The sequence below is a fragment of the Rattus norvegicus genome, chromosome 3, assembly GCF_036323735.1.
Source record: "Rattus norvegicus strain BN/NHsdMcwi chromosome 3, GRCr8, whole genome shotgun sequence".
NCBI classification, from domain to species: Eukaryota; Metazoa; Chordata; class Mammalia; order Rodentia; family Muridae; genus Rattus; species Rattus norvegicus.
In genome coordinates this window covers 159,380,961-159,402,792 of record NC_086021.1, presented here as the reverse complement: position 1 = coordinate 159,402,792, position 21,832 = coordinate 159,380,961, and the positions used below count along the sequence as shown (strand labels likewise).

At 43.1% G+C, this 21,832-nt stretch overlaps 1 protein-coding gene and 1 pseudogene across 3 annotated transcripts in view; one reads left to right on the top strand and one right to left on the bottom strand.

The window, feature by feature from the left end:
* 3300002I08Rikl1 (RIKEN cDNA 3300002I08 gene like 1) overlaps positions 1-21,832 on the bottom strand; it is a 146,713-nt gene that overhangs the window by 42,012 nt on the left and 82,869 nt on the right. Inside the window, exons 2-3 of one of the 3 annotated variants that reach the window (XM_039106646.2) lie at positions 14,640-14,938; positions 9,244-9,318 (exon numbers count right to left, since the gene is read on the bottom strand). The exons of 1 other annotated variant lie outside the window; for it this stretch is intronic. In XM_039106646.2, the coding sequence (XP_038962574.1) occupies positions 9,244-9,318; positions 14,640-14,660 (96 nt within the window). In that variant the 5' untranslated portion in view covers positions 14,661-14,938. The remainder of the gene's footprint in view (positions 1-9,243; positions 9,319-14,639; positions 14,939-21,832) is intronic. One more of the 3 variants, XM_039106644.2, reaches the window with a different exon arrangement.
* On the top strand, positions 14,932-17,482 carry Ppp3r1-ps2 (protein phosphatase 3, regulatory subunit B, alpha, pseudogene 2; annotated as a pseudogene).

The following is a 21,832-nucleotide window of genomic DNA, read 5'->3' as shown; positions in this document are numbered from 1 at the left end:
ACTATGGCACAAGACTGTACACACAGAACATTTTTTAAAGATTTGTTTATTTATTATATATAACTACACTGTAGCTATCTCATTACAGAACTCATTACAGATGGTTGTGAGCCACAATGCGGTTGCTGGGATTGGAACTCAAAAACTCTGAAAGAGCAGCCAGTGCTCCTAACCACCTAACCACTGAGCCATCTCTCCAGCCCCCATGCATAACATTTTAAAAAGCTAAAATTACCTACAAATTTGCTTCATCCTGAGTGAGGTAATCCAATCACAAAAGAACACACATGGCTCTTTGATAAGTGGATATTAGCCCAAAAGCTCAGAATACTCAATATACAATTTACAGACCACATGACACTCAAGAAGAACAAAGACCAAATTGGATGCTTCAGTCCCTCTTAGAAGGGGAAACAAAATACTCATGTGAGGAAGTACAAAGACAAAGCATGGAGCAAAAATTGAAGGATAGGCCATCCAGAGACTGCCGCACATGGGCATCCATCACATATATAGTCACCAAACCCAGACACTATTGCAGATGCTAAGAAATGCATGCTATCAGGAGCCTGATATAGCTGTCTCCTGAGAGGCTGTGTCAGAGCCTGACAAATACAGAGATGGATCCTCACAGCCAACCATTGGACTGTGAACAGAGTCCCAAATGGTGGAGTTAGAAAAAGGATTGAAGCTGCCGCTGCAGAGAGCCCCTGGGCAGCACCCAACGAGCAAACCTGAGCCTCGGGACCACAGGTAAGACCAAATTTTCTGCTGCAAGAAAGCTGCCTGGTGAGCTTGGGACACACGGAAGCAGAATTTCTCTAGGACCGGGCACGTTCTGTGTTTACCGGAAGTTCCACACCCGCGGATCCCGGCCCGCAGCAGCTCTCTGCTCCCAGACCCGGTGAGAGAGAGACCCAACCGCCTGGTCAGGTGGGCACTCCTGAGGCTGCAGAGCGGAAGAGACCACCAACACTGCCCACCCCTGCCCACATCCCTGGCCCAAGAGGAAACTGTATAAGGCCTCTGGGCTCCCGTGGGGGAGGGCCCAGGAGCGGCAGGACCCCTGCCTGAGACACCGCCGGAACCTGAAAGAAACAGACCAGATAAACAGTTCTCTGCACCCAAATCCCGTGGGAGGGAGAGCTAAACCTTCAGAGAGGCAGACAAGCCTGGGAAACCAGAAGAGACTGCTCCCTGCACACACATCTCGGACTCCAGAGGAAAAAGCCAAAGACCATCTGGAACCCTGGTGCACTGAAGCTCCCGGAAGGGGCGGCACAGGTCTTCCTGGTTGCTGCCGCTGCAGAGAGCCCGTGGGCAGCACCCCACGAGCGAACTTGAGCCTCAGGACCACAGGTAAGACCAAATTTTCTGCTGCAAGAAAGCTGCCTGGTGAACTCAAGACACAGGCCCACAGGAACAGCTGAAGACTTGTAGAGAGGAAAAACTACACGCCCGAAAGCAGAACACTCTGTCCCCATAACTGACTGAAAGAGAGGAAAACAGGTCTACAGCACTCCTGACACACAGGCTTATAGGACAGTCTAGCCACTGTCAGAAATAGCAGAACAAAGTAACACTAGAGATAATCTGATGGCGAGAGGCAAGCACAGGAACACAAGCAACAGAAACCAAGACTACATGGCATCATCGGAGCCCAATTCTCCCACCAAAGCAAACACGGAATATCCAAACACACCAGAAAAGCAAGATCTAGTTTCAAAATCATATTTGATCATGATGATGGAGGAATTCAAGAAAGACATGAAGAACTCCCTTAGAGAACAAGTAGAAGCCTACAGAGAGGAATCGCAAAAATGCCTGAAAGAATCGCAAAAATCCCTGAAAGAATTCCAGGAAAACATAAATAAACAAGTAGAAGCCCATAGAGAGGAGACACAAAAATCCCTGAAAGAATTCCAGGAAAACACAATCAAACAGTTGAAGGAATTAAAAATGGAAATAGAAGCAATCAAGAAACAACACATGGAAACAACCCTGGATATAGAAAACCAAAAGAAGAGACAAGGAGCTGTACATACAAGCTTCACCAACAGAATACAAGAGATGGAAGAGAGAATCTCAGGAGCAGAAGATTCCATAGAAATCATTGACTCAACTGTCAAAGATAATGTAAAGCGGAAAAAGCTACTGGTCCAAAACATACAGGAAATCCAGGACTCAATGAGAAGATCAAACCTAAGGATAATAGGTATAGAAGAGAGTGAAGACTCCTAGCTCAAAGGACCAGTAAATATCTTCAACAAAATCATAGAAGAAAACTTCCCTAACCTAAAAAAAGAGATACCCATAGACATACAAGAAGCCTACAGAACTCCAAATAGATTGGACCAGAAAAGAAACACCTCCCGTCACATAATTGTCAAACACCAAAAGCACAAAATAAAGAAAGAATATTAAAAGCAGTAAGGGAAAAAGGTCAAGTAACATATAAAGGGAGACCTATCAGAATCACACCAGACTTCTTGCCAGAAACTATGAAGGCCAGAAGATCCTGGACTGATGTCATACAGACCCTAAGAGAACACAAATGCCAGCCCAGGTTACTGTATCCAGCAAAACTCTCAATTAACATTGATGGAGAAACCAAGATATTCCATGACAAAACCAAATTTACACAATATCTTTCCACAAATCCAGCACTACAAAGGATAATAAATGGTAAAGCCCAACATAAGGAGGCAAGCTATACCCTAGAAGAAGCAAGAAACTAATCGTCTTGGCAACAAAACAAAGAGAATGAAAGCACACAAACATAACCTCACATCCAAATATGAATATAAAGGGAAACAATAATCACTATTCCTTAATATCTCTCAATATCACTGGCCTCAACTCCCCAATAAAAAGACATATATTAACAAACTGGATACGCAACGAGGACCCTGCATTCTGCTGCCTACAGGAAACACACCTCAGAGAAAAAGACAGACACTACCTCAGAGTGAAAGGCTGGAAAACAACTTTCCAAGCAAATGGTCAGAAGAAGCAAGCTGGAGTAGCCATTCTAATATCAAATAAAATCAATTTCCAACTAAAAGTCATCAAAAAAGATAAGGAAGGACACTTCATATTCATCAAAGGAAAAATCCACCAAGATGAACTCTCAATCCTAAATATCTATGCCCCAAATACAAGGGCACCTACATACGTAAAAGAAACCTTACTAAAGCTCAAAACACACATTGCACCTCACACAATAATAGTGGGAGATTTCAACACACCACTCTCATCAATGGACAGATCATGGAAACAGAAATTAAACAGTGATGTCGACAGACTAAGAGAAGTCATGAGCCAAATGGACTTAACGGATATTTATAGAACATTCTATCCTAAAGCAAAAGGATATACCTTCTTCTCAGCTCCTCATGGTACTTTCTCCAAAACTGACCATATAATTGGTCAAAAAACGGGCCTCAACAGGTACAGAAAGATAGAGATAATCCCATGCGTGCTATCGGACCACCACGGCCTAAAACTGGTCTTCAATAACAATAAGGGAAGAATGCCCACATATACGTGGAAATTGAACAATGCTCTACTCAATGATAACCTGGTCAAGGAAGAAATAAAGAAAGAAATTAAAAACTTTTTAGAATTTAATGAAAATGAAGATACAACATACCCAAACTTATGGGACACAATGAAAGCTGTGCTAAGAGGAAAACTCATAGCGCTGAGTGCCTGCAGAAAGAAACAGGAAAGAGCATATGTCAGCATCTTGACAGCACACCTAAAAGCTCTAGAACAAAAAGAAGCAAATACACCCAGGAGGAGTAGAAGGCAGGAAATAATCAAACTCAGAGCTGAAATCAACCAAGTAGAAACAAAAAGGACCATAGAAAGAATCAACAGAACCAAAAGTTGGTTCTTTGAGAAAATCAACAAGATAGATAAACCCTTAGCCAGACTAACGAGAGGACACAGAGAGTGTGTCCAAATTAACAAAATTAGAAATGAAAAGGGAGACATAACTACAGATTCAGAGGAAATTCAAAAAATCATCAGATCTTACTATAAAAACCTATATTCAACAAAATTTGAAAATCTTCAGGAAATGGACAATTTCCTAGACAGATACCAGGTATCGAAGTTAAATCAGGAACAGATAAACCAGTTAAACAACCCCATAACTCCTAAGGAAATAGAAGCAGTCATTAAAGGTCTCCCAACCAAAAAGAGCCCAGGTCCAGACGGTTTTAGTGCAGAATTCTATCAAACCTTCATAGAAGACCTCATACCAATATTATCCAAACTATTCCACAAAATTGAAACAGATGGAGCACTACCGAATTCCTTCTACGAAGCCACAATTACTCTTATACCTAAACCACACAAAGACACAACAAAGAAAGAGAACTTCAGACCAATTTCCCTTATGAATATCGACGCAAAAATACTCAATAAAATTCTGGCAAACCGAATTCAAGAGCACATCAAAACAATCATCCACCATGATCAAGTAGGCTTCATCCCAGGCATGCAGGGATGGTTTAATATACGGAAAACCATCAACGTGATCCATTATATAAACAAACTGAAAGAACAGAACCACATGATCATTTCATTAGATGCTGAGAAAGCATTTGACAAAATTCAACACCCCTTCATGATAAAAGTCCTGGAAAGAATAGGAATTCAAGGCCCATACCTAAACATAGTAAAAGCCATATACAGCAAACCAGTTGCTAACATTAAACTAAATGGAGAGAAACTTGAAGCAATCCCACTAAAATGAGGGACTTGACAAGGCTGCCCACTCTCTCCCTACTTATTCAATATAGTTCTTGAAGTTCTAGCCAGAGCAATCAGACAACAAAAGGAGATCAAGGGGATACAGATCGGAAAAGAAGAGGTCAAAATATCACTATTTGCAGATGACATGATAGTATATTTAAGTGATCCCAAAAGTTCCACCAGAGAACTACTAAAGCTTATAAACAACTTCAGCAAAGTGGCTGGGTATAAAATTAACTCAAATAAATCAGTTGCCTTCCTCTATACAAAAGAGAAACAAGCCGAGAAAGAAATTAGGGAAACGACACCCTTCATAATAGACCCAAATAATATAAAGTACCTCGGTGTGACTTTAACCAAGCAAGTAAAAGATCTGTACAATAAGAACTTCAAGACACTGAGGAAAGAAATTGAAGAAGACCTCAGAAGATGGAAAGATCTCCCATGCTCATGGATTGGCAGGATTAATTTAGTAAAAATGGCCATTTTACCAAAAGCAATCTACAGATTCAATGCAATCCCCATCAAAATACCAATCCAATTCTTCAAAGAGTTAGACAGAACAATTTGCAAATTCATCTGGAATAACAAAAAACCCAGAATAGCTAAAGCTATCCTCAACAATAAAAGGACTTCAGGGGGAATCACTATCCCTGAACTCAAGCAGTATTACAGAGCAATAGTGATAAAAACTGCATGGTATTGGTACAGAGACAGACAGATAGACCAATGGAATAGAATTGAAGACCCAGAAATGAACCCACACACCTATGGTCACTTGATTTTTGACAAAGGAGCCAAAACCATCCAATGGAAAAAAGATAGTATTTTCAGCAAATGGTGCTGGTTCAACTGGAGGTCAACATGTAGAAGAATGCAGATCGATCCATGCTTATCACCCTGTACAAAGCTTAAGTCCAAGTGGATCAAGGACCTCCACATCAAACCAGACACACTCAAACTAATAGAAGAAAAACTAGGGAAGCATCTGGAACACATGGGCACTGGAAAAAATTTCCTGAACAAAACACCAATGGCTTATGCTCTAAGATCAAGAATCGACAAATGGGATCTCATAAAACTGCAAAGCTTCTGTAAGGCAAAGGACACTGTGGTTAGGACAAAACGGCAACCAACAGATTGGGAAAAGATCTTTACCAATCCTACAACAGATAGAGGCCTTATATCCAAAATATACAAAGAACTCAAGAAGTTAGACCGCAGGGAAACAAATAACCCTATTAAAAAATGGGGTTCAGAGCTAAACAAAGAATTCACAGCTGAGGAATGCCGAATGGCTGAGAAACACCTAAAGAAATGTTCAACATCTTTAGTCATAAGGGAAATGCAAATCAAAACAACCCTGAGATTTCACCTCACACCAGTGAGAATGGCTAAGATCAAAAACTCAGGTGACAGCAGATGCTGGCGAGGATGTGGAGAAAGAGGAACACTCCTCCATTGTTGGTGGGATTGCAGACTGGTAAAACCATTCTGGAAATCAGTCTGGAGGATCCTCAGAAAATTGGACATTGAACTGCCTGAGGATCCAGCTATACCTCTCTTGGGCATATACCCAAAAGATGCCTCAACATATAGAAGAGACACGTGCTCCACTATGTTCATCGCAGCCTTATTTATAATAGCCAGAAAATGGAAAGAACCCAGATGCCCTTCAACAGAGGAATGGATACAGAAAATGTGGACATCTACACAATGGAATATTACTCAGCTATCAAAAACAACGAGTTTATGAAATTCGTAGGCAAATGGTTGGAACTGGAAAATATCATCCTGAGTGAGCTAACCCAATCACAGAAAGACATACATGGTATGCACTCATTGATAAGTGGCTATTAGCCCAAATGCTTGAATTACCCTAGATCCCTAGAACAAACGAAACTCAAGACGGATGATCAAAATGTGAATGCTTCACTCCTTCTTTAAATGAAGAAAAAGAATACCCTTGGCAGGGAAGGGAGAGGCAAAGATTAAAACAGAGACTGAAGGAACACCCATTCAGAGCCTGCCCCACATGTGGCCCATACATATACAGCCACCCAATTAGACAAGATGGATGAAGCAAAGAAGTGCAGACCGACAGGAGCCGGATGTAGATCTCTCCTGAGAGACACAGCCAGAATACAGCAAATACAGAGGCGAATGCCAGCAGCGAACCACTGAACTGAGAATAGGACCCCCGTTGAAGGAGTCAGAGAAAGAACTGGAAGAGCTTGAAGGGGCTCGAGACCCCATATGTACAACAAGGCCAAGCAACCAGAGCTTCCAGGGACTAAGCTACTACCTAAAGACTATACATGGACTGACCCTGGACTCTGACCTCATAGGTAGCAATGAATATCCTAGTAAGAGCATCAGTGGAAGGGGAAGCCCTGGGTCCTGCTAAGACTGAACCCCCAGTGAACTAGTCTATGGGGGGAGGGCGGCAATGGGGGGAGGGTTGGGAGGGGAACACCCATAAGGAAGGGGAGGGGGGAGGGGGATGTTTGCCCGGAAACCGGGAAAGGGAATAACACTCGAAATGTATATAAGCAATACTCAAGTTAATAAAAAAAAAAAGATTCTGCTCTGTGTATTTACAGGTTGTTATTAATGTTCTTAAGGGATGGCTGGTACTGGGCTTTGCATGTTTAAGTGGGCAATTATATCTTATCAATTTGGTCAAAAAAAAAAAAAGAAAAAGGATTGAAGGAGCTGAAGGGGTTTGCAACCCCACAGGTAGAACAATATCAACCAACCAGGCACCCCACAGCTTCCAGGGACTAAACAACCAACCAAAGAACAGAGCCACCCACATCTTCAGCTGTATATGTAGAAGATGACCTCTTTGGTATCAATAGAAGGAGAGGCCCTTGTTCCTATGAAGGCTTGACACACCAGTGGAGGGGAATGCCAGGGTGAGGAGACAGGAGTGAGTGGGTGGGTGGGTGGGTGGGTGGAGGGGCACCCTCATAGAAGCAGGGGGAGGGGGGAGGAGATGAAGGTTTCCAGAGGGGAAACTGGGAAAAGGGAAAACATTTGAAATGTAAATAAATAAAATATGCAATAAAAGAAAAAAAGCTAAAATTAACAAGGCAAAGAAAATAATTAAGATATTGAGACCTTATGAAATGATTTGCCAGTTGAAATTAAATACATTGTAGAATATTGGAAAGAGTTACTGTTCATCAAAACAAAGACTGTTCCTGTTTAAATTATCTGCATTTTTTGATTCAGAAGTACGTCATTTCAAAAACACACCTCAGCAGGGCACAGCGGTGTAAGCTGGTAACCTCAGAGTCAGGTGGATCTCTCCGAGTTTGAGGCCAACATGGTCCAGATACTGAGTGTCAGGACAGTCATATGTATGTAGAGAAAACCTGACTTTAACTCCACCCCCAAAATACATATCACAAATTACAGAACCTTACCCAATATGATTAGTCTACCTACATCTCTGGTTATTAAACCTATGTTGTCTCTAGTCATATAAAGAGACATGTGTTAGCAATGACAATAAGCAATGTGGAGAGTCCATTCAATAGGGCTAGAGGTCCATTGAATCAATGCCATGGAGCAAAGGCTTTCATCACCTTCAGGTGATAGAAGACAGGAGTAATGGGGCAGTCTTCTCTTCTGCATTATTATGCTGACATATCTGTGAGTAAGACTGGTGGGTAAGTAGTACTATCCTTGTTGCCTATCAAAGTTTGGTTCCTAGCACGTACATCCAATGGCTCAGATATTTATGCACTTCTGTCAACAAGGGTGCAGAGGGTACCTGGAAGAGAATGGGGGATAAGAGATGTGAAGAAGGATGCCAAGACAAGAGTCTGATCAAGGCAACAATTATATTTTTCCCAAGGATGAATTTATACCGTAAGAGGGGTAACAGAGGGAGGGGGTGAAATGTAAAACATTTATTCAGGCCAAGGACACAGTATTCATGTGGCCACACAAAGGCACTGAGGCAAAAGCCTGGGGTGGGGGGTGGCTCATTCCTTTAATCTCAGCACATACAGGGCAGAGGCAGGAGAATCTTTATGAGTTGGAAGCCAACCTGGTATAAAGAGGGAATTCTAAGACAGCCAGGGGTACGCAGAGAAGCCCTGTCTGAAAAACAAACATTTTTTGTTTGTTTTTTCAGATTTACATTGACTGATGTATCTATTTCTTCCCTTGTATCATCAATACATGAATTTCTCTCTTCGATTTCTTGTATTATGTTGGTGGCAGCTGGGTCTGTAGTTTTCATTTGCTTATGGAGATTTATCATTTCCAAAATTCCCTCAATTTGTATTGTGGGGAAATGAAAAGAATGAGAGTGATCCCTGGGTGGGCAACGTATCTGGAGTTCGGGTTGGCATGACCTCTGGTAGAGCAGGGTTCCTCTGGTGGGACAAGATAAGGAGGAGAAATGGATGGGTAAGGGTAAGAGACATTGAAAGAGTGTGGGGGTTCCTCATGCAACCTTCCTACCTTGAGTTCAAGTGGCCGACGTTCCCTCTGGTCAAGCAGGGTTCCTCTGCTGATGCCGGGACCTAGACTCATTTTCTAAAAGACAAGTCAAATGTTAATAATATGACCAGTTTAGATAGTTTGGAAGCAAGAACTTCTATTCACAAATTATCCAAAGAAGGTGGACAGGATATTGTAAACTCTGTGCTGTTGCTGTGGGTAATTCATTCCTGAGAGCCATGTAACATGTATAGTGGTCCCAGTCTTTGTAACCATCATGTTTTAGAGTTTATCCACGCACCCACAGAAAGACTTGCCAGGGTGCAGCCTCAAAACATGATCAGGGTCTCAAGTGGAAGCAGGGATATATGGAAGGCATGTAAATAACACACTGGCAACTTTTAGCAGGTACAAGCTGCCAGGCTGTCTAGGGCTTGAGATTGTGCTTTTGCCTCTGATTAATCACAGTCTTTTATTATCACTCAAAGAGGGAAATAGACATTGTGTAATCATTACCAGATATGTCAATGTCAAAAGAATGACCACACCCCACCAAAAAATTAAGAATTAAGATTGCTACCTGCAAAGATTCAAGCTTCCCTTTTTTCCAGTCAGGCTCGTGGTTTATGCACACATTTCCAAGGAAGACTAGGAAGCAGTCTCAAATGTGCAAAACTCATTTTATAACCTCAATAGCCCTTTTATTTCTCAGTGTCCTAATATTTTAGACAACACTATCATAATGGAGAGGGACTGTATCTCCAACTTCCCTCTCTAGGTATAAGAATATCAGGGTCAGATATAGCTGTCTCCGGAGAGGCTCAGCCAGAGCATGTCAGTTACAGAGGCAAATGCTAGCAGCAAACCATTGAACTGAGAAGGGGATCTCCATTGGAGGAGTTAGAGAAAGGATTAAAGGAGCTGAAGGGGCTTGCAACACCATAAGAACAACAATACCAACCAACTGGAGCTCCCAGGGAATAAAGCACTCCACAGAGAGTACACTTGGCCAGACCCATGGCTCCAGCTGCATATGCAGCAGAGGATGGTCTTGTTGGGCAAAAATAGAAGGAAAAGCCCTTGGTCCTGCCAAGGTTGGACTCCCCAGTGTAGGGGAATGTCAGGGTGGGGAGACAGGAAGGGGGAATATTTGGGGAGGGGGAACAGCCTTATAGAAGAAGTGGAGAGGATGGGATAGGGGGTTTATAGACAGGAAACCAAGAAAGAGAATGTGGGTGGGAAAGGGGACAAGAGGGAAAGAGGGAAACATGATCTGATACTGGGTGAGGGAAAATGACTGAAACTCTGAGGGCCAGCAAAAAGAATGGAAACAGGGAACATCAAGAGGTAGGAGGTGGCAGGACCCTCCAGAAGGTACCAAAGACCTGGGAGGTGAGAGACTCTCAGGATTCAAAGGGAGAAGAGCTTAGATGAAATGCCCTACAGTGTCGAGAGGGAACTTGTAGAGCCCACCTCCAGCAGAAAGAGAGGGCATCAAGTAAGGGATAGGGTTGCCATCCCACAGTCAAAACTCTGACCCATAATTGTTCCTGACTGAAAGAACTGTAGGGACAGAAACAGAGAAGAGACTGAGGTAAAGGCAGTCCAGTGACTGGCCAAACTTGGAAATCATCTCATGAGGAGGCTCCTAGGCCTGATACTATTACTGAGGCTATGGAGTGCTCACAAAAAGGGACCTATCATGACTTCCCTCCTAAAGACACAACAAGCAGCTGAAAGAGTCAGATGCAGATATGTGCACCCAACCAATGGAGAGAAGCTGCTGACCCCTGTGGTTGAATTAGGGAAAAGCTATAAGAAGCTGAGGAGGAGGGTGACATTGTGGGAGGACCAGCAGTCTTAATTAACCTGGACCCCTTGAGATTTCTCAGATACTGGATCACCAACCAGGCAGCATACAAAAGTTGATATGAGGCCCCTAACACATATACAGCAGACTATTTCCAGGTCTGGGTTCAGTCAGAGAAGATGTACCTAACCCTAAAGAGACTGGAGGCCCCAGGAAGTTTAGAGGTCTGGTGGGGTGAGAGTTGGGGGAACATCCTCATGGAGACAGGTGAGTGAGGAAGAGGTATGGGATGGGGGCAGAGTGTGGACCTGGAGGGGGATAAAATTTGGAGTGTAAAAACAAAGATTAAGGGGTTGGGGATTTAGCTCAGTGGTAGAGCGCTTGCCTAGCAAGCTCAAGGCCCTGGGTTCAGTCCCCAGCTCCGAAAAAAAAAAGAAAAAAGAAAAACAAAAAACAAAACAAAACAAAACAAAACAAAAAACAAAGATTAAATAAAATTAAAACAAAACCCAAATGTCCCCTCTAGAATCTTTAAACTTCCCTCTGAATCTTCACAAGCCACCTCCACTGTCCACATTGCCCTCAATATTCTTATCTTCAAAGCTCCTGCAGAACAGCTCACCAAGCACTGGACACAGAATGGCTTTTCTTGCACAAAGTTCCAAAGTCCTTCCACAACATTCTCAAAACAACACGCTCGGGTCTATCCTAGGCTGCATGACGAAAGCTCGGGTCTATCCTAGGCTGCATGACGAAAGTTCGGGTCTATCCTAGGCTGCATGACGAAAGCTCGGGTCTATCCTAGGCTGCATGACGAAAGCTCGGGTCTATCCTAGGCTGCATGACGAAAGCTCGGGTCTATCCTAGGCTGCATGACGAAAGCTCGGGTCTATCCTAGGCTGCATGACGAAAGCTCGGGTCTATCCTAGGCTGCATGATGAAAGCTCGGGTCTATCCTAGGCTTCATGACGAAAGCTCGGGTCTATCCTAGGCTGCATGATGAAAGCTCGGGTCTATCCTAGGCTGCATGATGGAAGCTTTGGGTCCTGGCCTGTTGCACTATGGGAAGCAGTGGAACCCTCAGAATGTGGATTTCAGTGGGATGGAGTGAAGTCACTCAGGACGTCATTAACAAGGGCGTGGACACACTGTTCTCTTCCTGTCTGACTTGAATTCCTGGCCCTTATCATCGCACACAGTACAGTTCACTAGCACGCCTGTGGCAAATCAGGTCATCAGCAGAGTAACACTCTATGTAAACAATCAGCTCAGCAAGAATCAAACTGCCCTTCTTCTCTTCCTCTTGCACTTCTCAGAGGCATTCTCCTCAACATGGGAAGACCCAGCTTCCTAACTTCAGGGTTTCAAGGTTTCTGGGCAGCACAGCCTCTTCTAAAGCAGTAAGTCCTGTTCTTCAATTGCCTTCGGACCCTGGAGAAGATGCCTGTTAGACAGAGCTTTGGGCCTTCTCCTCCAGTTTCTAATTTTGTAACTTTAAGAGGCATTCAAAATGTAAGAAAGTAATTAATTGATTAATTGATGGTGGTTGACACATCTTTGCATGCCTGTGAAACTTCCTGAGAGAGTCTTCTCAATCTTCCTTAGTGCCCTCCCCAAACAGCAAAAAGCACAGTACCCTTCTGGATGCCCGGAAACTAGTACTGTGGCACAGGTTCTCTATAGGGCATCAGACAAAGATGAATAATAAAAAAGGAAACACATGACTTCTCCGAGGTATGGTGGAGAAGAAGGTTTATTGTAGATGAAAGGGAGAACATAGTCAGAGACCAGGCAAGGACATCCTGAAGAGTCTAGAGTGAACGCTTGAGCTGGGTCATGTAAAGAGAGGAGCAGGGAAGAGAAGAGGAGAGCCACACCAAGAGGCCAAGAGGGTAAAGGGTAGACCAAAAATGGGTCAGGTAAGCAAAATGGCTGGATTATATTGGGAAAGGCATCTGGGGGAAGATCAGTTCAATTTACATCTCTGGGATGAAGAAGTTTAGGGTAGAAGATGGGGTACGCCCACCATACCCAGTAACAGGTAGGATCTGAGGGATGCTGGGAGAACAAGGTGGCCAGGTCCACTTTAGCATGTTAAATAGGCACTACAATAGTTCTGGATTTGAAACCTAACAAGGAAGACCTGAGGGGAGTGAAGATTACTAAAATCTCTCTCCTGTGAGGCCACACAAAGGCACTGAGGCAGCTAGACTGGAAATAGAAGGAAGAGACTTAGAATATCGTACACCTTGTACTCTGATGTGATTTGGGGCTTCTATGATTGTGGGATCACCCCTGACTTCTGAGCGGTGAGGCTCTCATTTATTTCCTCAGGCTGTGCTCCTCAGAGGCCTTTGGTGGTAGCTCACTCTCAAGTTCATTGGGCAGATGGTAGGAACTTTTAGGGGAGCTGCCATTTTATGGCCTTGTTCTTACACACACACAAACACACACACACACACACACACACACACACACACACACACACACACACTCTTATATTCAGGTTTCAAGGACCAGATGGCTGTCTCCAGTGCCAAGGGAGTAGCTGCATCTGCCCTGATGTTCACAGTTTGCCCCAGATCAGAGCACAACCCCAACCCATCCACCCTTAGTTGGCTTTGACTCGTTTTTATTTAACTTCCCCCCATGTTTTAATATTGGTTGGCAAGTGGATCTCCACAGCCTCTGTTTTAGAATTATTGTTGGGTATTGCTTGAGTGCTTTGCTTTAGACACAGGAAAGAGTAAATACATGAGGCCAAGTGGTTTTATAAGTCTCTACAGTCATACTGCCTGTGGTACTATGGCCCAGACTTTTAACAACAAAGTATTATTTTTTTTAAAAATTGACATAAATTGACCCAGAGGTGAAGGAACTCTTCAACCCTACTGTGCTAGTCAGCTCTCTGTCATTTTCAATAAAATACCTGAGATAATCAACTCTGAAAAGTTTATTTTAGTTCACAACCTGGGCAGATCTGGTCTGTGATTGGTGGACCCTTTGTTATGACCTTGTGGTGAGAGAAAATGTTATGGCAGGGACAAAAGGTGTAATAAAATCCCTCACATCCTCACAGCCCATGGAGCTAAAAGAGAGGGTGTTTATGGGACCATGATCCCAACCGAAGACCTAAAGACTTCCTGCTGTGACCCATGTTGAGGGGCAATGTTCACTGAACTTCTCCATACCCAAGGTCATGCCCTAGTTCTCAGAAATCCCACCACTTCTGAATAGCACCTCCCTAATAACTAGGCCTGTAGAAGATAGACACTCAAGATACAAACTGTAGTATCTGAGTTAAAAGAACAGAGGTCAGATAAACTCAATAAAGTTATGGTAGTTGAAAAAGATATGGGTTAATTGTGTGAAGGAATCCCAGGACATTCTCCACTTCAGTATAGGATTTTCTTTGTGCGTTCTTCAATTAAACAATATTTAGCATATGTGGTAATAGAAAAGCAACACTGTTATCTTTGGTAGCTTGGTCTTATATTTATAAAGAAATATCACATTCAAGCATCTTCTAGCATCTGAACATTTCCAAAGTTCTCAAATTCAAAACAGCTACAGAGTGGAGCCATGTTGTGAGGCAATGTTCACTGACCTTCTGCATATCCAAGGTCATGTAGCATCAAGCAGAGCAGTAATGTAAATCCTGAGCAAGAATCGTGATTCTCCATCCCCTGGATATGAGGATCCTTTATCCTGTCACATTCCTGAAACCACTGCCTCTGGGAGCCTTTCTCTGTCCTTCGCCGCTGTAGAAACAAGGCCTCACAGAAACAATGGTTCACTCACATACAAATCTCACTTGGTCATTAACTCCAAATCTTCAACACAGAATCCAGGAATCTGCTCCTACCAATTGCTCCTCTTCTGGTGAACCAATAACACGGAACGATGCTGTAATTATGAGGATGACAGTGAAAATCAGAGGAGAACATGAGAGTGAAAGGGAAGTCCATGTCCTGGAATCAGTACAGGACATTCGCAGACACCAAATTCTCAGCACAAAGCAACCTCCCTGCTCCTGCAGCTCTTACAATCTGCAAGGCCTCTCTCTCTTTGTCAACCCTTAGCAGTAGGAGTACTTTGTAGCTGTAACTCTGGGACTGGGCTCAATGGCTTTGTATTTTTATTGGTGGTCAGTTTCTGCAGTGATCTCTATCTGTTACAAAGAGAACTTTCCCTGGTGAGGGGAGGACTCCACTGCTCTGGGAGTAAAGGGATAAATGTTCATAGACTGTTGCTACAAGTTATGCTGATTTAGTAAAGCAAGGGGTTAGATTCTCCCTCATTAACCAAGTCAACTAACATGGAGTCGTTTACTCGGTTTCCAGTCCTAGGAGACGTCTTCCTCTTGTTGAGGGTCTTAATTCCAATTAGAGAGCTGGTAGATACGGCCAGTGAATGCATGCTACTACTTCACTGTGACGATTATTCTGCTATGTCGGTTGCTGTCATGTTTCATAGATGTCATAACAGGCTAGGGACTGTTGGTTTCCTCCCTACTTTGGAAGTTTGCATGTAAATTCTGATACCAGGGAAGCTAGGGTTCAGACACTGTTTGTCCAAGAATTAAGGCCAAAATTGACAAGTGGGAATCCATGAAACTAAGAAGTTTCTGCACAGCTGAAGAAATAATCAACTGGATGAATAGGAAGCCCATAAAAGCAAGAGAATCTTTCCTAGCTACACATCTGACAGGCTTTTTTTTCTCTCTATCTTTATTAAATTGGGTATTTCTTATTTACATCTCAATTGTTATTCCCTTTCTCTGCTCCAGGCCAACCCCTCCCTAACCCTACCGCTCCCCTCCTATATGGATGTTCCCCGCCACATCCTACCCCCATTACTGCCCTCCCCCCTACAATCACATTCACTGGGGGTTCAGTCTTGGCAGGACCAAGGGCTTCCCCTTCCACTGGTGCTCTTACTAGGCTATTCATTGCTACCTATGCAGTTGGAACCCAGGGTCAGTCCATGTAGTCTTTGGGTAGTGGCTTAGTCCCTGGAAGCTCTGGTTGGTTGGCATTGTTGTTCATATGGGGTCTCGAGCCCCTTCAGCTCTTTCAGTCCTTTCTATGAATCCTTCAACGGCAGTCCCGTTCTCAGTTCAGTGGCTGCTGGCATTCGCCTATGCAGTTTATAAAAAGAACTCAAAAAGCCAAAGTGAGGTTTGGGTCAACGCGAGCTGCTGCAGCAGAGAGTCTAGGCTGCCCACTTGCATGAGGCTGCACCTCTCCCACCAGCTCTGACTCATCTCCAACCCTGACTCCACCCACCACCTCTGCTCTGGCCCAGGCCTGGTTCAACTCTGGTGAGCCCCAGATGCAAATCCGCCATCACAGAGTCCTGGGGAACCTACAGCGGCCACCAGTCATGCTCCCCCACCCCTCGCCCCTGAGCAAGATGGAAAACGAGGTGAGTTATCCTTTGGAAATGTGCTCAGTCGGTGCTGATGAAATTAAAAGGCTGGGAAAGAGATTTAAGAAGTTTGTCGGGGTTGGGGATTTTGCTCAGTGGTAGAGCACTTGCCTAGCAAGTGCAAGGCCTGGGATTCGGTCCCCAGCTCCGAAAAAAAGAAAAGGAAAAAAAAAGAATTTTGTCTTGGACAATTCCGGTTCTTTGAGTGTGCAAGAGTTCATGTCTCTGCCTGAGTTACAACAGAAAACTTTAGTACAGGGGCTATATAGATATATTCAACACAGACTGGAATGGAGGAATAGACTTCAAAGAATTCACTGAAGAAGTCTCTCAGTTCAGTGTCAAAGGCCATAGGGAACAGAAGTTGAGGTTTGCTTTTCCTATCTATGACACGGATTAAGACAGCTATCTTTCCAATGGAGAACTCTTCCAGGTGTTGAAGATGATGGTGGGCAACAATCTGAAGGAAACGCGGTTACAGCAGATTGTACACAAAGCTGTAATAAATGCAGATAAGGATGGAGATGGAGGAACATCCTTTCAGGGAGTCTGTGCTGTTGTAGGTGGCCTAGACGTCCACAAAAAGATCGTGGTGAGTGTGTGACTCTTTGAAGAATACCGCCCAACACTTTGATTTTCTTCTCCATCTCTGAAGACCTGCTCAAGACGTCCAGCAATGCTCTCTGTGTTTAAATGGAAGTATTATTCTCTGGGAAGCCACATTTTCCAACATGAGCTTCATGTAACCAGCTAAGCGTTATTGAACTCCTACCCTCTCAATGCCTCAGTGTAGCACTTTAAAGTTTGAGGGACAGCAGCAGGAAAAGGGCATATCAGTGTGGTGGAGAAAGGGAAGGGACTGGTTATTTTTCTTCATCTTTTATAACAATAAATTATCTATGTATTCACATGTAAATATTTAGAGATGTATGTAGCTTTCTATATATTTAGTAGGTTGGCTTAATTTGATATATTTGATTCAGAAACAAAATGTTAGAGTACAAAAGTGCAAAGCAGAACATAAACCATCCTTATTTTTATTTCACACAGTTTTATATGTAGATAGAAGATTGTACAATTTGAGCCAGGTATTAGGCCAGCTAGTTTCCTTTCACTGTGCTTTCTCCTTTGAGAGATTGACAAAGCATTTGTTAATGCCCTATTATTTACCTTAATCACACTTTTGTAAAGAGTCTGTAACTTTATTTATACCTCTGAATATCTTTCCTGGGACTGTCTTATTGCCAAGCAGCACTTAATCCATCTCTGTTGGAGATCTAGTTCATTGTGTTGCCAAGAGTGGGTTCTTGTGTCCATAGAACAGCATATACTATGACTGCTATAGGCTGATACTTTTTAAGTAGTCGCTGTTATTTTTACTAAGTGTCCCTGAGAAAATGTAATTAGCAGTTGTGATTTTTATGAAGGTCAGAAGTTTTCTGAGGCACTTATGATTTTTTGAATGTATTATTTAGTGAAGAAAACCTAAAACAGTCATATTTTAATGGCTTAAAATATTCTTGTTTCATTGTACACCAGGCAATACTTGTCACTAAACTGTATGGATTTATTTTCCTTCTGCATTTCAAAAGACATACACCTAACCTAAAAATTCAACCGATACTTAATGAGCACATATTTATGTAAGATACCGATTGTGGTTAAAATGGGGGAATATCTTGCTAATATATATGCCATAGGAGAGCAGATTTTGTTCACATTTATATTTTTAAAATTTATTTGCCAGAAGGCTAGATAGCACATGATGATTTATGCTGTTTTGCCCAAATAACTAGTGATGGATAATGATTTAATAAATTTGTGTGACATAAAAGTACGTCCTGTTCTACCACTTGACATCATCCCTCCCCTTCTCTGCAAAGGTACTATTTACTGGAGTAAGACATTCTGGATAGTTTTATATGACCATCTTCCCTACAAAGTTTCTGCCACCGCAGTCCCTTTAACTGAGTGCTGCCCATCACGGCCTCTGTCTGTGAGCGAAAAATCCCCGTGCTTGGTGTTTTTGCATGACGTGGAGTTTTGCATGTAGATCAATTTAAAATGTACCTCTTGTTTACATAATTTGCATAATTTAAAAAGATGATGTTGTTAACTTTGGAAATATTAATACTCTAAATGAAAATCTCCATTCCATGTGACTACTTTCTCCCTCGTGAACAGTACCTGGCTTGTTATCCCATGACTTGTTATCCCAGCCAGTGGTGTGATCTGTCCCAGTGTCAACCGCCATGTGCTCTGCTTCAAGAGGGAACTAGTCTTTTGTGAATTTTTTGGTATATAATTGTTTGTTACAAATATTTTAGCAAATGCTTCCTACACCTCTTGCTTGTGCATATCTTGGCTGCTGTTGTGGAAAAAAATAGTGCAATCTATTTCCTTACTGGCAAATGAGGTGTTTTCTTTTTTAGTTTGTGTGAGGAAAGTGGGAAGGGCATGGTTTATGTTGAATGTTTAAGTTTTCTTCTGCATGATACATGTCATGTTATGAAATCTTTAGCGAACTTTATACTGTATGAATAAAAAAGTAAAATATTCCTGCTAAGACTGAACCCCCAGTGAACTAGACTATGGGGGGAGGGCGGCAATGGGGGGAGGGTTGGGAGGGGAACACCCATAAGGAAGGGGAGGGGGGGAGGGGGATGTTTGCCCGGAAACCGGGAAAGGGAATAACACTTGAAATATGTATAAGAAATATTCAAGGTCTTCCTGGTTGCTGCCGCTGCAGAGAGCCCGTGGGCAGCACCCCACGAGCGAACCTGAGCCTCGGGACCACAGGTAAGACCAAATTTTCTGCTGCAAGAAAGCTGCCTGGTGAGCTTGGGACACAGGAAAGCAGAATTTCTCTAGGACCTGGCACGTTCTGTGTTTACCAGAAGTCCCACACCCACGGATCCCGGCCGGCAGCAGCTCTCTGCTCCCAGACCCGGTGAGAGAGAGACCCAACCGCCTGGTCAGGTGGGCACTCCTGAGGCTGCAGAGCAGAAGAGACCACCAACACTGCTCACCCCTGCCCACATCCCTGGCCCAAGAGGAAACTGTATAAGGCCTCTGGGCTCCCGTGGGGGAGGGCCCAGGAGCGGCAGGACCCCTGTGCCTGAGACACCGCCGGAACCTGAAAGAAACAGACCGGATAAACAGTTCTCTGCACCCAAATCCCGTGGGAGGGAGAGCTAAACCTTCAGAGAGGCAGACAAGCCTGGGAAACCAGAAGTGACTGCTCCCTGCACACAAATCTCTGACGCCAGAGGAAAAAGCCAAAGACCAACTGGAACCCTGGTGCACTGAAGCTCCCGGAAGGGGCGGCACAGGTCTTCCTGGTTGCTGCCGCTGCAGAGAGCCCGTGGGCAGCACCCCACGAGCGAACCTGACCCTCGGGACCACAGGTAAGACCAAATTTTCTGCTGCAAGAAAGCTGCCTGGTGAACTCAAGACACAGGCCCACAGGAACAGCTGAAGACCTGTAGAAAGGAAAAACTACACGACCGAAAGCAGAACACTCTGTCCCCATAACTGACTGAAAGAGAGGAAAACAGGTCTACAGCACTCCTGTCACACGGGCTTATAGGACAGTCTAGCCACTGTCAGAAATAGCAGAACAAAGTAACACTAGAGATAATCTGATGGCGAGAGGCAAGCGCAGGAACCCAAGCAACAGAAACCAAGACTACATGGCACCATCGGAGCCCAATTCTCCCATCAAAACAAACATGGAATATCCAAACACACCAGAAAAGCAAGATCTATTTTCAAAATCATATTTGCTCATGATGCTGGAGGACTTCAAGAAAGACATGAAGAACTCCCTTAGAGAACAAGTAGAAGCCTACAGAGAGGAATCGCAAAAATCCCTGAAAGAATTCCAGGAAAACACAATCAAACACTTGAAGGAATTAAAAATGGAAATAGAAGCAATCAAGAAAGAACACATGGAAACAACCCTGGATATAGAAAACCAAAAGAAGAGACAAGGAGCTGTAGATACAAGCCTCACCAACAGAATTCAAGAGATGGAAGAGAGAATCTCAGGAGCAGAAGATTCCATAGAAATCATTGACTCAACTGTCAAAGATAATGTAAAGCGGAAAAAGCTACTGGTCCAAAACATACAGGAAATCCAGGACTCAATGAGAAGATCAAACCTAAGGATAATAGGTATAGAAGAGAGTGAAGACTCCCAGCTCAAAGGACCAGTAAATATCTTCAACAAAATCATAGAAGAAAACTTCCCTAACCTAAAAAAAGAGATACCCATAGACATACAAGAAGCCTACAGAACTCCAAATAGATTGGACCAGAAAAGAAACACCTCCCGTCACATAATTGTCAAAACACCAAACGCACAAAATAAAGAAAGAATATTAAAAGCAGTAAGGGAAAAAGGTCAAGTAACATATAAAGGGAGACCTATCAGAATCACACCAGACTTCTCGCCAGAAACTATGAAGGCCAGAAGATCCTGGACTGATGTCATACAGACCCTAAGAGAACACAAATGCCAGCCCAGGTTACTGTATCCTGCAAAACTCTCAATTAACATAGATGGAGAAACCAAGATATTCCATGACAAAACCAAATTTACACAATATCTTTCTACAAATCCAGCACTACAAAGGATAATAAATGGTAAAGCCCAACATAAGGAGGCAAGCTATACCCTAGAAGAAGCAAGAAACTAATCGTCTTGGCAACAAAACAAAGAGAATGAAAGCACACAAACATAACCTCACATCCAAATATGAATATAAAGGGAAGCAATAATCACTATTCCTTAATATCTCTCAATATCAATGGCCTCAACTCCCCAATAAAAAGACATAGATTAACAAACTGGATACGCAATGAGGACCCTGCATTCTGCTGCCTACAGGAAACACACCTCAGAGACAAAGACAGACACTACCTGAGAGTGAAAGGCTGGAAAACAACTTTCCAAGCAAATGGTCAGAAGAAGCAAGCTGGAGTAGCCATTCTAATATCAAATAAAATCAATTTCCAACTAAAAGTCATCAAAAAAGATAAGGAAGGACACTTCATATTCATCAAAGGAAAAATCCACCAAGATGAACTCTCAATCCTAAATATCTATGCCCCAAATACAAGGGCACCTACATACGTAAAAGAAACCTTACTAAAGCTCAAAACACACATTGCACCTCACACAATAATAGTGGGAGATTTCAACACACCACTCTCATCAATGGACAGATCATGGAAACAGAAATTAAACAGTGATGTCGACAGACTAAGAGAAGTCATGAGCCAAATGGACTTAACGGATATTTATAGAACATTCTATCCTAAAGCAAAAGGATATACCTTCTTCTCAGCTCCTCATGGTACTTTCTC